The 17,309-nt window shown below is 39.3% G+C and overlaps 1 protein-coding gene across 9 annotated transcripts in view; it reads left to right on the plus strand.

Moving 5' to 3' along the window:
• Positions 1–17,309, plus strand: part of ppfia2 (PTPRF interacting protein alpha 2) — a 158,460-nt gene that overhangs the window by 97,690 nt on the left and 43,461 nt on the right. For all 9 annotated transcript variants that reach the window (XM_067581070.1, XM_067581071.1, XM_067581074.1 and 6 more), the window contains one exon: positions 13,436–13,537. In XM_067581070.1, coding sequence (XP_067437171.1) covers positions 13,436–13,537 — 102 coding nt within the window. The remainder of the gene's footprint in view (positions 1–13,435; positions 13,538–17,309) is intronic.

A 17,309-nucleotide genomic window follows, 5' to 3' on the forward strand; every position in this document is an offset into this window, starting at 1 on the left:
CACTACATAAAGAAGAAGGCAACATAACTATATTTAATGTTTAACTTTTAGATATGCAGTTATTCCCCTAATGACACAACAGCTCACAGTTGGTGGATGTCATCGTAGCACAACACACTTTCCGGCTTGTTAGTTTTCTAGGGGCACAGTAGTCAGAAATCACGACTGTCGAAACAAGTGATGGGGTCAAAAAAATGTTGATACATCTCAGCTCTCAACACGGTTTGAGAGGGCTGAACCTGAGCCGACCAGTAGAAGTAAAATCAATGATGTAGAAAGATGTTCCAATGAAAACTGATCACAGTGACGTCTGCGGATTATCTAGAGAAACCGAGACATTCGTTTTTGGGAAGTGACGTTGCTTTTGAAATGTTATCTTTCAAGGCTGTGAGCGCCACACCTACCAAAAATTTACAGATAGATATCTTAAAAAGTCTTCACATATCACCAGATGTAAGTGAGAAAATATGGAGCTTAGTTAGTTTTTTTTTTATTTGGGTGGACTGATCCTTTAGAGCAGTTAATGTGCATCATACAGTAGAGTGAAATAGCAGTGATGCAAGTACTATAATCTCTCCCTGTGGGCTGCTCACTCTGCTGCTCTAAAATGCCATCCTCAGGCTCAAAATACAGAGACAATAGTTGTTAATTCATGCCATTTTATATTTACAAGCCATTTAGCTTTAATGCCGTGTCCTGGGCTAAATAGCTCGCTACACCACACACAATGTTTTACAGAGATTATATGATCACCTTGATGGTTTGAGATGCGACTAGAAAATGTTATGTTCTCTTTGGAGCCATAAAATAGTAACTTGTGTAAATACAAAGCAAATAGCCCTTTAAAATTATAGAGACATTGTAATAATACAAAGAAAAATAGTATGGTTTGGTGGGATAAACAAGAAAATCAAGACATTGCACCAGTTTTCCTCAAAAGTTTTTCTATCTCTGTCCAGTACTTTCTCAGATATATTTTTTATCTTGTCTTCTTCTAGTGCAGCATACCTTTACCCTCCTGTGCCTTAAGAATTTTTCAATTTAATATCAGGGTTTCAGAGTGCTTTCCTTTCAAGGTTCTGCGATAAACGACAGTGAGGTTTAGGCCACCGGGTTCAGAACTCCCCGAGGATCTGAGATCACTTTTCAATCTCCATTTTAGACGAAACTCCCGCGCCACAAAGTAGAAGAGGAGAGGGAAATGTGAAGGGGGTCACGAGAGGACAACCTATTTCATATCTGTTGAATTTGGTGCCAAATCTAGTAGATTGAGAGGGAATCTCTTCTCTTTGACTACTCTCAAGATGTAGCTCTGTATTTATATGCAGCTTCTGTATGCCAGTGGTTTTCTGTCATATTCCTCTTGAACCAGCTTCAACTTTTTCCTGATTTTACAAATCTTTTTTTTTTTTCATATAAGGACATTAGACGGTGACCTCCTTTGATGCACAGAGGGTGTTTTGTTTATCATGGTTATCTGCATGGACAGGGATTGAATCATCAATGCTCCAAAGCCCACCCTCTCCCCACTGTAATCTTTGCAAATCCCACCACTTGTGTGATGAATTTTCCAAATGTGGCATCTCGCCTACAACCAAGCAGCTCTGTTGCTCAGTTGGTTATCAGCCTAACTAAAATTGCCACGTTTATCTGGGAACCGGACTTTGATTTACAATAATACACTGAGGCTCGTGTTCTGTGGCTTTCATCTCTGCTCTGTCCATTCATCTACCGTTGCGGTGTTTTTTCAGGTGTTTTGTGCTGTAGAACACGGCTGTGCCTTTATTTATTCATCTGCAGATGTTTGCCATGTGTTGGAAACATTTGAAGATATGGACAAAAGCCTAAATAATTTCAAATTGTGTGAAGATTTTATACTGTATAGTACGTCTCATATATCAAATTATGGCCTTTCTGAGTGGACTAAAAAGATTCGTAGTGTAGTATTTGTCATGAGCCTATAAATAAAGACCTAGCCTAGGGTACAAGGAGTTAATATATAATGATAATAATCATCACTTGCAGAAACAGAAACCTAGAAGAAACAGTAATACTATTTCTCAGCTATAGCTAAAGGAAGAGGACACTGCGTCATCAGCCATGGGAATCATCTCCTGCTGTACAAGGTGAATGTCAGTCACAACACATCAACCAAGATCCAGCTTGCAGCTGTTGTGTCCCTGGAAAAAAACAAAAACAAAAAAAAACCCAACAAGACAGTATGGACTATATATCCCCTTTGCTGCGTTCTGCTCTCCATGGGTAATAGATGATGGATGGCCTGACATTTCCGGCCATGCTTGTTTGGGTGTTTCACAGCGATATGCAGCTTCGTTGCTGCCTGGATGCCCGACATTACTGCGACCAAATGAGAAGAGTGTGGCAGAACATTACATGTGGAAAACAGAGAGTAGGCATTCTCATCGGGTAATAAAACAGACTCCCACCCCCCCCCACCCTCCCTGACCTTTTTAATATGGGCACAGTATCACCATGCATTGCAGTGCCATCAATTTATCATTGTACCATATACTGGAGCTGAATGTGTCAAGCTGAGAGCACATATATTGGAGATCTCTTTGGGATACTTTCTTTCATAGCCTCACTCTCATTTCCCCCGATGAAAGCTAAATAATCCATCTGGAGATGAGGTTCGTTGCTTCTTGACCTTGACCTTGCACTTACACACACACACACACACAAGGCCAGGTGGATCTCTTATGCGGAGCTTCTGTCTCCTCAGTGCTGACAGCACTTTTTGTTCATTGTCCACAGTACATCAGACTGTAGCAGTTATTCCTATTGGTTCTGTGCCTTAGAAACCAGGAGATTGAGGTGTACTATCTAAAATGATTAGAGGATGTATTATTTGGTCTCTCCCAAGTATAATATTTGAATTATTATTCATTTCAGACAACGCAGGGATGTTCACTGCTTTGCTAGGTATCCCCTCACCTGTGGGACAGACTGTATTTACATTTAGATAAAACACAGATAAAGAACATGTTGATGAGCTGCTGTGGATGCAGAAAAAATGTGATTGAGAAGACTTTTTTCAGGGCACAAATGATAAAACTCGAAAGAGAGAGCAGCTGTTAAAATATAGAGAAAAAACAGAAGAGGCAATAATGTGTTTTTCCATTCAGTCTTGACCATGGCAGATATGATGTTGAGGCCAGAAGTCTACGTTAAAGGAAATGTGCTGGTGCTTTCTTGCTGAGTATGATAAAATGATGGATACCACTCTCATATTTGTCCATTAATTAATAATTATGAAGGAGCTGCAGCAGCCAGTGAGTTAAGCTTGGAGTCATTTTAACTCTTTAGTTTTTGTACAAGTTAAACAGCTTAAAAATATGCTGTATCATTATAATTAATGAACTTTAGGGATGCTAGTGGGCAGATTTGGTTAACTTCAGACTTTGGTGTTTCCCCCTGTTTCCAGTATTGTGCTAAACTAAGCTAAGCTAACAGACTGCTGGTGCTGGCGTCATATTTACTGTAAAGACATGAGAGCGGTATCGATCCTCTCATATAACTCTCTAAATACTATGCTACCCATGATCCTCTGGGCCACTGTTGCTATGGAGGTAGCTAGTCAGAGGGGCGAGTCAGAGCTGGAGCAAATTGCAGAACACAACACTGCGCTAAAGTTGCTGAATATATCTGATTATCAGACCAGAATCTTATAGTGAACTGATTTAAACTGCTGAATGTTTATCAGGTTTCTACGAACCATAATCATAAGATTCAGCTTGCCGTTGGTGTCACTTGCAAAAGAATATTAAGCTCAGTGATTACATTTTTTGCACTGACTCTTGTAAATTTTTTTTAATCAAAGAAATAGATATTTTCAAATGTGGTTGCTCACCATTTGTGCTGATGATTAAAGTGCTTTATGCCCATTCGAACTTTGAAAGTACTCCAACTGCAAGCCATCAAACATTGTCTGCAGAAAATGAACAACTTTTATATCTGGTACATACAAGTAAACAAGATACAAGCTATTTTTCATAACTCTTCTATCCTAGTATTTGTGGTGAGACTAATCCTCATACGTCCCTTTTGAAGAGACACAATTCGATAAATCCTGCACTGCTTTCATTGTCTTGGATTTTGGTGGTTGGAGGTTGTCGGCTATGGCTGATGTAAGGCTGTTAAGGTGTGGCAGGTCCTCATACGGGAGTTCAAAGGGATCAAAATTAGTTATTAGGTGCTCAGAGGGCAGTAAATTGCCAGGCTGTAATTTCCACTTTCAGATTTATGACTTGGCCTGAAGGGGCCTTTACAGCATAGAGACGACCCCTCTTACCTCGCCAGCTAAAGGTTATTGTAAATCACACCCCTCCTACCCTCAACCACCATCACACTCTTTTTCACATACACACATCTATTCACACAAACACGCCTAACGTTTCATTTCCCTTTTTTTTCATCCCTTGTACATGAAATAATCCTCTCGCATCTGCAAGCACCTGTTTTTTATTCTGCTGGGGTTTTTTTTTACCCCTAGTCCCATTAAAGGCATCAGTGCAGTGACCAGTCCGACACTGTCCTGATATCACATCACAACAATGTCACGCAATGTCAGCAAGAACACAACCACTCATTGTCCTTTTTCAAGAAATTGGCACTTGTTTGTTTATTCCACTTGCCCTTTTGTCTCTTTTAGCTCATTTGTCAGACTGTTTGATTGTCTAATTCCAAAAATAATCACAGGCAATCAAGCTGAATAAAATCAATGCATTATTCAACCGTGAGAATTTAGTGGTTTCACGTTGTTCATGGCTGGCTCACTCTGAGTTAATGGTTAATTGTGAATGATTAATTTCTGCAAGGTTCATTATGCATAAACGATCCACCTCTAGGAAATGTCGTTAGATTTTATGTGGATTTTTTTTTAGAGGACATGTACAAAGAGATATAAAATCAGACAGACATATTGCTTTATTAGGTTGTATTGTGTTTCTTATGTTGGGAGAGCAATAAAAATGCAATCTGCATTGATGCTTTTACAATTTCCCCCCCTACGGCTCCTCTGTGTGTACATTGAATCATTCTACTGTATACTCTTCAGTTTGAGCTGCTCTTTGAAGTTGTGATGGCTTTACAACCTGCCAGTTTCTCTTCAGAGAATAACAAGATGAGTGGGCCCACAAATATTGGAATATTCATGCCTTTGAGGTTCTCACATAGGTTCTGCAGGTATTATGGGACTGTATGACAGCTGGGTTTGATTGTCAGTTGAGTCGGTGGGTGTCCTTGTGTGTTATTTTGACACAGATGAAAGATAACCGCACAGTTCCTGGAGAGGCCTCATCGATAGGAGCGTGCTTGCTGCTGTTGTAACATTCGTCACCCACCTTCAACTCACCGGCATGTCGCCACGAAGAAGAGGAGATGCTCGATCAGCACGGATAACCTTCTTGAATATTTAAAGCTGAAAGAAACGAGCCTGCTGGCTGAGCTGAAACTCATGCGCAGAGTCTGTTCCTCATGGTCTCCCTGGCTCCTTGATGTCGGAACTAAAGTCTCTGTGACCGATCCTTCTCTATCAGCAAGATGTGGGCCAGGAATCCAGCTGGCACTGGTCCTGAGTGGACCGCTCAGAGTTGCTGTTGTGTCTGATATGATGGAGGTGCCTCAGCTTCAGATAGTTTGTCAGTTTGTAAAAAAATATATGAAACCTGCTTAGAAGCTAAATAAAATACCTGAAAATGTCAGGATATGCTTTTCAGTGTTGAGTTTCAGTGTCCTGTTTCTTTATTTTATTTACTTATGAGCTAGCTGTTCCTGCTTGTTGTCATCTATCAGCTTTATACTCAATATTATTTTCCATACCGTCATCAAATGGATGGTTTAAATGCTGTTTCAGAGGCTGTTCAATGCAGATAAGTTTAGAAATCTTTGGAAAGGATTGGATACTTACATTTGTGGGGGATTTTTTTGAAAAGACATACTCACAACATTGTCCCAGCCTTCAAATGCTCAGAGGAATTAAAACATACCTCCACCCCCTGATACCTACAGTAGAGCATGGTACATAGAAGAAAAAAGTACAGGGAAAATATAGAATAATCTGAAAATGGAAAGAAATTGGATACTTAAGTTAAAAAAAAGTCTTTTGCAGCTTAGTCATCTTCCCATATTTACTGTACCCTAGCCCTGACAAAATACAGTGTAATTACAAGGCTGTAGGTTTCCATTAACTTATTTGAATGTGTAAATTTGATTACAGTGACATAAGTCTGCTTTAGTGCAGCGTCGACATTTTGTTAACCGTGAGAAAAGCAACATTGATAGCAGGAGGCTCATCTCATCATTTATTCACCAGCACCCTCTGTCCATGTCCTCTCTTTGGTCTCACATTGTAAATATAACGCTGTTTATCAAATATTTAAGACCTACAGTGAAGCGTCTCTGGAACTCAGATGTAATAATTGAGAAAGCACAAATATCACAAACAGAATATTGTTTGTGGATCATTGCTCATCGTCTGGTACTTTCCAGGAGTGTTTTTTCCAGTGCACCAAATTAGAGTCACGATGCATTCACAAGCAGCTCCTTTTTACAGTTTGAGAGCTTCTTGCCATGAAAGTTTAGAGGTTATACAGTAAAGTCGTATTTACTTCTTTTCAGTTTCATTTGCCTAATTTCATATTATATTTCTTATCTTAGCTGGGCTGCAGGAGATGGAGGTAGTGTCGTCACATGAATGGCAGTTTTTTTTTTTCTAGCTGCGCTCCGTGTTTCACTCGGTGAATCATCACGCCGTCAATCACACCACCATTTCTCAGTCTCTCCTGAGAGTAATGTGCAATTGGCGGGTTTTGTTTTTAGCCTGGAAGCATGACTCTCCTGCAGAAACACACCTCTATTTAAAAAAAAAAAAAAAAAAAAAAAAAAGATGGAGCTGCTGCTGTAATTTTGGCTGACAGTCAGCCCACTCAGGGAGTAAGTCTTGTCCACCATTTCATTTAGAGTTCACCTTCCAGACATACTCACACACATATACACACACACACACTCTACCTGACATATTGCCTTGCTAGGCAGTTTGCCCTGGTAATGAGAAGTGGGGAAAAAGAGGGAGGTGGGGGGATAGTTGTCCAGCAGGTCATGGGTAAAATAGTGCTAGAGAGAGAGGCTTGGAGCAAAACCTTAGTTCATCCAAGTGGAATTTTATACTTCCCAGCTGTTTGAATGGGCTATAAAACAAAGCAGTAACACTTCATCAAAACTGGCCACTGCTGAAATGACCTTGTGTAACATTTTGAATGAAAATGCAGACAAACCCTTAAAGAGCTTGTGTACACTATTCAGCCAACTATGCAGATGCTCCTTTTTCTTTCCTATTTAACAGTCGACACAGCAATCAAAACCTCCTAATTATCATAAAAACGCAGATCTACTATTGTTAGGAAACTCTGCTGCTGTTCACAGCTGGGCAGCAGTTGGCAGCATCCAGGAATGTCAGCATTACTGTCATCTCTTCGCCTGAGGGAGATTTCAAATGTCCCCGAGCCCCCAACAGTGCACTGTGTGTGTGAGTGTGTATACTGTAAATCATCCTCTATCTCTGCTTGGCTTGCAGAGGTGAAAGTCCTCTTGTCCACCTGATGTGCTGAAGATGCTCTGTCACGCAAGCCCAGCATGTGCATCCTCACCTTTTTTTTATTTATGTGCTGGTACTTTTCTCTGTGTCTCTCTGCTCACTGAATCATATTTCCACCACAACGCGTTTGGCCATTCGCTTCTCTCTCTTTCCGCCCTACCATCCCATTTTCAGGTTATTTATGAGAGCAGTGCCTCGGAGGCAGTGTTTCCTGGGAATAAAAAAATCACCAGGTTGTGTTTTCCTTGAGCGATAGAGCAAAATAAATATCATTGAATGGAAATAAAAACTCCCATTTGCTGCATTTTCAATGCTGTGAATAATTCAGTGTGGCCAGCGTATAAGCAGCTCTGTGGTTTATGTTACACCTCATATGGTTTCTATTATGTTGATACTGGTGGTTGTCTACATGTTACAGGCGTTGCCAGTAATTTGTAGATGCAGTATGTCAGAGTAATAGACATGCAAACAAGCACAGTGTCATATTAAGTCACATATAAGTTTACAGAAACATTTTTTTGGAAAATTAAAGGAAAGGACCACTCTTAGTTTTATAAAAATGAGTCTTTTCTAGAATGTATTATTGTTTGATTAACTTTTAATATAATTTTCTGTCAGAATACAGTATATTTCATACTATTTGCAGGTAAAAACTAAGAAATTGTCTTGGCTAAATTGTAATGCATCAGCTAACAGTTCAATCACAGTAGAGCATTTAAACTATACTGCAAGGCCGTGATGTAAGAACATGATTGTTTATCCAGATGTGCAATACTGCCGTCATGTCTGGGAGCGCAGTAGCTTAGCTTACCATAAACACTGGAAGTGGGGAACCAGCAAGCAAGACTCTTTTCTAAGTTAAAAAACATAAATTGTTGTTTTTTATTACAATAATGCGCATGGATTAAACAAAAAAAGATAACAGACATTGTATTGTTGCATTTATTAGCTTTAGAGTGGCTGGTAGGCAGACTTTTTTTAGCTTATTTTTGCTAGGCTAAGCTAACCCCCAGAGAGAAAGCCAAATATCGAACTATTCCATGAAATAGAAATACATTTCCTTACATTTCCTTCCTTTTTTGACTTAATCACAGTCTTTTGTGTTATTTTTTTTAACCAGAAAGCTGCTATTAGCACTCATTATCTGGTTACTTCTTAAAGCTTTATTACATCTTGTTTGGTACTTGTCTGAGCACACCCTTTGATTATTTTAAAGCTATATACTCCCTGCCAGCCCATGTGTGTATGCTTGTGTTTGTATGTACCACATTTGGCCTGAGACATGACTAGATGATAGAACACGGTGAAGTTAATTAAAGTGCATGCTAGTTTTATTGTTGTTAAATGAACTGAAACCTTACTCTCGGTGCCACAAATACCAACATCAGTTTAATTCTGATGGAGAAGTCTTTTCACTGTTCATCCGTTACTGGTTTTCTGTGCGATGGAAAGATCATTCCACTAAGGGCAGGAATTTAACTATGTGAAATGTTGTTTCAGTGGAGCTTATAATCTATCAAGGTCCTGACAGTGTAGCCTTGAGGAAGCCAGTCTTAAAAACATCTCTTCGCCCCTGAGGTCACAGCCTTTTCTTTAATTTGGTTTTAAGAGAAATGATTGCTGTGAGACAGCTGGTTTAAAGAGGAAGCTGCAGAGAGAGTAGTCTATACTATAGTCAGATCCTGAGGAAGTTGAAGCCTACCAGCACTGTTGGGGCACAACCAAGGGATTGTTGGGTCTCACTAGCATTAAAGCAAATGGTGCAATTTGCAGAAGGGCTTTTTTCTTAAGAGGGGGTGATTAACTACATTCCTCTGGGAGAGAGATTTTGAGCTCTAAGCTTCTTTTTTTGTGCCTGACCTAAAGCACACACCAAGTTTGTAAAATGCAGTGAGGCAAAGAAGAACTGCATACTTTAATGACTGAAAGGCTTCATTTACATATTATTCCCATGATAATTTAGGATAGAATGAAAGCGTAATGATCACTGTGGGGAATTTGGATGATTTTAGCAGGAAAATAATAAAAGGTTTCAAGAAATGTAATTTTAATGTTAGTGTGGTAACCTCATAATAATTTAAATATATAGCAATATACAGATATAATCTTGCATTGGGAATGATTTAAATGTAATCTAATCTAAAACAAATACTAATGAAATAGCCCTTATTATCTTACAAACTGCATATGTAAAGTTTTTTCTGTCTTCAATCAGTTGTGGCCCATTGTAGGTCAACTCTTGATTGAGATGACTTGGTTACCACGCCAACACTTTTTTTTCCACTATCTTTTGTTGCCATGGCACCAGCTGGGTCCTCAACAGTTGACCTGGTCCTCCTTTGTAGATAATCCAGATGTTAACTCTACAGGCCTTTACAGACACATTTGTCCTGACAGTTTAACCTTTGGTTTCTTGACTTTTGCGGACCAACCGCAATCAGGTTTTCATTGGTGTTTCCTGTCAGAGAAGTCGGGACCAAATGCTTGGTTTTGTCTGTGTGGTCTCAAGTGGCATATTACAGTCATTTGACAGCTTTACCCAGTTAAATAAAAATATTTATCACACCTTTCCCCCAGTGTTTTTCCCTGATGTTTTCCAACACTTTGATACAGACTTTATGCGATTTTGGATTGGAAATTAGTGGAAATATTGTCACTGCATTGAGACAAAAAGTCAAACAAATGTTCACTTTTTAACAAAATCCTGATTTTAAAGATTCACCACAAAGATTCCAACTTGATTGCCCTACTGTTGTTGCTCAAGTTGCCTTACAGAATTGAATAAAATCACAAGGATAGACCACAGCTGTTGAACACATCAGGTTGTATTTTGTCAGTGTCGGACAAAGATGAAAATCATATTTTGATAAAGGGGCCACATTGAAAGATCCTTGTCGGCTAAGGAAAGGAAAAAAAAACATCACAATCTTTAAAAGCAAGTTTGCTATATAGAATTATGAATTTTTCATCAGTATTTGATGACATTATAAAGTAAAATCATCAAAATGGATTGGACAGAGCATTAGAAAAACTATAATAATGCAGTCCAACTCCACCACTAACAGCCATAAAAATTGCCACATAGTTAAATCAACATCTGTCTGCAATCTTCACTTTTTGCAGGGCTGTGCGGATTGATTTAGATTGTAAATGTGTATCTAATAAAGCATGAGCACTACAAAATGTTAATTAATTATGAGATAATTAAGTTTTGATCATGCAAACACAGATGTGATGATTTAGTTATGATCCCGAGGTAACCGGCAGGAAACATTAAGAGCCATTATGGCTGCTCTGGGTTTCCATATTTTAAAACCTGCATTCACACCCTCCTGCCACTCCAAGTGGAAAGTTGCAACAGCAGCCTGCAGCAATCCACTTAGAAATTAATTGGATTGAAAGATTTTGCATGATCCCAAAGCCTCTGATCCTGAATATTGCAGATGGATTGGTTGTCCCACTATTACTTACAGGAGTTCAGGTCCTTGTAAAGATCTGAGACGAGCATGACCGAAGCCTGCAACTCTGGGATTTCACACTATTCATCCCATATTGTAACAGACTGGAGAGGCCGTCTTACTTCACCTAGCTGCACTGCTTGTTGTAAATTACTTAAAATCTTTTCAAAGCCTTCACTCATAACACAGCGTGAGTTAGCAGTATGGTTTCTTTGTGCAGAGGATTTGTTGCTCTATAAGGTCTATAAGGATTTGTTTCGCCGCTGTAGCTATGAGACACAATATTGTCACACTCCCTGGAGTTTGTCTGTAACACAGAGTGATTGTCTATGTCTCCTGAAGGGCAGATGTGGCACAGATTCTGAATTACAGTGTCAGACAGACAGATCACTACAATAGCTCTATTTAACTGACGGCTTCTGAGGATTCATTATTTTTATAACTTTATTTTTTCATGTGAAGCAGACAGTTTGTAACGTTGTTATGACAAGTACTATATTAATAAAGTGACACTAATACGGCTGTAATGAATGACTTTCTTCATTACTGATTAGTCTTAGTATTAATTTCTTTTGTCAGTCAAAAAATAGTGAACATGAATTATTTTAATTACTTATTTGGTTGGTCTGAACCAAACCCACAAATATCAAATTAATAATAAAATAATATTAGAGAAAAGCAGAAAATCCTGACATTAATAAGCCGGAACCAGCAGATCTTTGGCATTTTTTCCTGACAAACAACTTACATTAAACAAACTATTAAAGTTGTTGACAATTAACTGTTTGTCAATCAGTTTACCAATGAATCTACTTATTGTTTCAGTTCTAAACAATAACATTAATCAGTGGAATCTGTTGTGTTAATCAATCTTATTATTTTAGTTAATTTTAAGATTTCATAATGGTTTCTCGTGCTACTGCTTCTGCATTGACCAAAATCAATATACGCTGCAACCCTTGGCTACTGAGATTCAGGTTATTGTATGTAATCAAACATATAGCATGCTGGTTATTGCGTCACGTCAACCCATTGGACATTAAAATGTAACACAACCCCTCCTGTCACTCAGGAGTCACAACGGAGACAGTCATGTCTTTGGAGTGGGTCACGTCAGGCACGTACGAAGACACGTCTGTTCAGTCTTTGCTTAATTTAGACCAGGATGACAGGGACAAAGGTTTGAAGCCCTCCTGTGTGACAGGCAGCCTCTCCTCCTCTGATGGTTATTTATCCAAAACATTACAGTGTTGTCATAAAACACAAATATTCCAGAGTGAAACAAGAGTGCCGGAAGACTGGTTTTTGTGGTTTGGGAGAGGGACCGGCAGGGTGATCAGGCTGTAATTGCTGTATAAATGTAGTTCAGGCGTATTTAAATTCTTTTGTCAGTATCCATCTGCAGAAAAATAGACTGAGACAAACAGAGAGCATAGCTGTTGGTCTGGCAGAAGAGACCAAAGCATTGCAGCAGCAGGCTGGAACTGTATGTTTTGGACTTGACTGAGATATTAAGCAGAAGTTTGCATTCCTTTGTCTGTAGGTATTTTACTATTCTAGGCAAACCCCCATTCATAACAGAGGCCACAGCCCTTTAGTTTCTGCTCTTTGTAACCTCTAAGCTACATTTTACTAGTGCTACTACTGTGCTAGTGCTGAATAGTGCCTAAATAGAGCTGAGCTGCTCTGGAAACAGAAAAGATTTTAAGTCTTCTTTTCTTCCTCCTCTTTCTTCTTCTTCTCTGCTCCTCCTACTCATTCTCCTTTGTCTTCTTCCTATTCTTCTCCTCCTCCCCTAAAAAAAAAAATGTCTCTCCTCTCAGCTCATAGCGTCATGGTCGGTTTATAGTAGGACTCTACAGCTAGTAGAAAAGCACCGTCCTCTCATCCCTCCCATGTGCCGTCAGTCAGTAGGTGTAAACCCACTACGACTGGCACCGCGCCCGCACCACTGTATAGAGCCAATCCTCTTTTATCCACAGATTACCATTAGTGCATCCAATCCTTTCCCCCCTATTGTCCGATGGATTGAACCTTTTTACCCAGATGTAGTAGCAAGACCGCCCTATTCTTAGTACAATATCAAATTAGCTGTAGTTTGAAAGGTTTTTCACATTTTAAATGTTTGCCAGAAGGGAGTCCAATATTATCTGGAATCATTTTTGACCTGGACTTAAAGGCTGACGATTCCTTCTTTGATATATTTTCATTGTTCAGTTCTTACAGTCAGCTACTATCTAACCATTCTTGCTACTTTATGTTTTATTGCATCACTGTACCTTACAACATGGAAGGCTGTTGCAGAATATTGTGTGATGCTGACCCCATCCTTTCTCTCCTTTTTTTTTTTGTTGTTGCTCAGGAATTTGCTGCATTGACCAAGGAGCTGAACGCCTGCAGGGAGCAGCTGCTGGAGAAGGAGGAGGAGATCTCTGAACTCAAAGCCGAGAGGAACAACACCAGGGTGAGGGCGGATTCCACACACACTTCAGAGCATCTACTTAACAGTTTACGCCATCCTGTCAACAACTAATCGATTAGAATCTCCATCTAATCACGATTTAAGGAGCCTTTACCTTGTCATTGATTCAGCAGGAAAGTTCTCTGCGTTTCTACTGATGCTTGTGTCTTCTATATTCAACCTCTTAAATTTGCATCCAACAAGTTTCTCCAAAGTTTCAAAAACTTGTCTCAAATTTTTCATGTCAGCTCCAAAAAAAGCAAAGCCTGCTGCTGCACCCTGTGATAGACAGCGTCCTGAGAAAGCTTAAGCTATCTGGTGGGTACGGTTCTTAAGGCTGTAGAAGCACTGGAGCAACCATGTGCACTCTCTGTTTCCAATGCCCAGACATACCTCATTAGCTCCCCACATTCTGCCTGAGCATTTTTCCACTTACTTCACTTGGATGGCTGCTCAACAGTAAAACTAAGTCCAAATGGCACTGATGCCCTGCAGTGTCCAGTTCAAAGTATTTGAAAAAACGAAAACCATTAGAGCTGAAGTCTTGTATTTTCAATAAAAAAAAAACAACATTTCCTTTATAAAGCAGTAGGCATGCTCTGCTGTTGACAGATAAGACTCTGTTTTCCATCCCGGTGCTGATTAAGTGTGGATTTACAGTCTTGCACTATCTTTCTCTGGATGGAGGCAGAAGGCTGAAGCACAACAACGCCTGAGAGAGAAAAAAAAGAAAAGAAAAAGAGGGAGGTGAGGCGCAAGAAACAGGGACAGACAAAAGTCATTTTCGCTCTCTCACTTTATTATCACCTCAAATCCTCCAATGGGCAATTACTAACCAAACTTTAATTAAGCTTGGTTCTGTGGCTGGTAGGGTTTTACAGTTTATAATTAAATCTTAAAAGACATGTGCAGGCAGCTAGTGGACTTAGGAGCTGACAACAGATATGATGACAGCGGAAAGCATCACAATCAAATAACATGCATGTAAATTCAAAGACTCAGAAACGTTGCGGAGACACGACAAGACGGAACAAGATAGCATATGAAAATATGTACCGAACAGGAGGAGACTGTGGCTGTTGTCTGTTGTTATTCTGGAGGCATTACCTAACACAGAAGTCAAGAGTAAACATGCACTTCCTGATTGATTCAATAGTGGGCATTTTGTCAAGTGTGCAGGAGTGTGTCTGCAGACATGATGGCTGCTGATGGAGCTCTCAGAGACAGTTGAATCAGACAGATGACAGACAAGACGGCACTCAGTCTCTTTTAACTACAGCAGAGGTCTGCACCGGGTCTTTTTCAACCCCTCGTGCTCTTGCAGGACTTCCGACCATTATCGCCCCCTCCTGCAGAGATTTTGATTACCTCTGCCGGCTAAAAATGGTCTCTATTGAAAATTTGTCTGCCTCATCCTACAGGCAACAATGGATTTTGCTTGAGACGGTGGTAACAAAAAAGGGGATAGAAATATCATTCATTGCATCTCTGTTTCTCTTAAAGTTAGAGTCATACAAAAGATGCAGCAGACTTTATGTTATTGATCAGATTTGGGGTTGGGATGGCAATTTTGCTTCTCTTTTGTTACTTTATTTGGAACCTCATATGGATGCATAACATTTTCTGGAAGACGATGCATTTACAGGACATGCGTGGTTAAGCTCAATAATAGCTTTTATGAAATTTTATCCCATGATGATGGTGCTGACCACTTGTTCCAACCAGCATTAAGGTAAATATAGATTTAGAGCCCTCTATTTTCACATTAGACTACTTCGCATCCCGTTTTTTCAGACCCCAGAGTCTTTGGCTGTACTGCATGATACAATGCTTGTCTTCAATTTCATGCTTGCTAGATCTCATCATCGAAGACGCTGCTGATGTAAACACAGATGATCTCAGCAAATCCTGTAAAAATGATGTAACCATGGGAAAATTCACCTATATTACATTAACTGAGCTTTGCAAGACTGTCGCTGGGTGTAAAACTCCTCCACCTCATGTATGGACCCTGTACCTACAGCGTTTTTCTAAGCAGGTGTTCGACAGTGTTTCAAGTCATGTCCTGAAGATTATAAATATGTCTCATCAAACAGCCATCTTCCTAGATGCCTTCAAAACAACTGCTGTTAAACCTTTACTTAAGAAACCAAACCTAGATGGTAACACACTGACCATCTAGACAAAACTCTGTTCTTATTGAAAACAATATTCTGGATGAATTTCAGTCAGGTTTTAGAACAAACCACAGCATCGAAACTGCTCTTACTAAACTGAAACTTAAGGTCTCAATTCTTATCCTCTTAGATCTAAGCGCATCCTTTGATACGATTGTCCGTGATATCCTAATCAATCGTCTTGAAAAGTTGTCTGGTCTTTCTGACTGTTTGTTAAACTGGTTCGAAACATACATCAAATGTCTGAGAAACATGACAACTGCTTTTGGGTTGCACCAGGGAGCTTCCCTGGACCATTATTATTCTCACTGTACATGTTGCCACTTGGTGACATCATTAGAGAGCACAATGTATGTTTCCATAGTTACGCAGATGACACATAACTACATCTCTGCTGAACCAAATGATGCTGCAGCTGTAAACTCATCACTACCTGTCTTTTTGCAATAAATAAATTGATGAGCAATAATTTTTTTTAAGTTAAACAAGGACAAAACTGAAATCCCACTAGTCGGCTGTTATCTTAGATCTCCGCTTCAGGTCCCATCAACAAGGTGACGAAAACATCATTTTTCCACCTTAAAAAACACAGCTAAAGTACGACCATTTATAAATCAAAAAGATGCCGAAAAACTGATTCATGCCTTTATTTCAAGCCGACTCAATTACTGTAATGCACTTTGTACTGGCCTCCCGGAAAAACCACTGACAGACTTCAGTTCATTCAAAAGTCTGCAGCTCGGCTATTAATCAGAACCAAGAGGAGAGAGCACATTAGTCCAGTTTTAGCTGCTCTGCACCGGCTTCCTCTAACATTCAGAATTGATTTAAAGGTCCTCCTCCTTACATACAAAGTACCAAGCTACATTACAAACTCCCTCATTAACTATCTGCCTTCAAGAACACTGCGATCATCTCCTGCTGGTTTACTGAAGGCTCCCAGCAACAGCCGAAAGAAAATTGGGGATGAAGCCTTTATCAGTTACACCCCAAAGCTACTGAACACACTACCGATAGATATCAAGGAAGGCGGCTCACTTAATACTTTAAAAAGAAAGTTAAAAACTTATCTCTTCACTATAGCCTTTAACTAGCTATGACTTTCCTGATACAGGAATTCATTTTGGCACTTTGCTTCGCTCTCATGCTCTGCTGCTTCTTCTAAAATGTTGTATTTTAATTGAATTTGTACATTCTATGCATTCTATGTTTTATTTTCCATCCTTTGTTACACGAGTTATGGCGTTCTTTCTGTGCTTTTATGTTGATTTTATGTCTGTTTTCATGTGAAGCACTCAGTGCATGCAATTTCTTTATTGTAAAGCACTTTGAGCTGCGTTCCTTGTATGAAAGGTGCTATATAAATAAAGTTTATTGTTATTATTGAAGTCATTATTGATGAGAGAGAAAACATGTAAGCTGGCTATGCACAGCAAAGTGATGCTTTTGCCGTCTTCTTTTACCACTTACATAAACCAAGATCAATATAAAAGAGGAGATATTGTATAAAACTTGTTCCAGCTTCTTAAATGTGAATATTTTCTGGTTTCTTTTGTTTCTTTTTCTTTGAATAATTAAATAATATCATGCTTAGTATG

The sequence above is a fragment of the Thunnus thynnus genome, chromosome 23 (genome assembly GCF_963924715.1).
Source record: "Thunnus thynnus chromosome 23, fThuThy2.1, whole genome shotgun sequence".
NCBI lineage: Eukaryota > Metazoa > Chordata > Actinopteri > Scombriformes > Scombridae > Thunnus > Thunnus thynnus.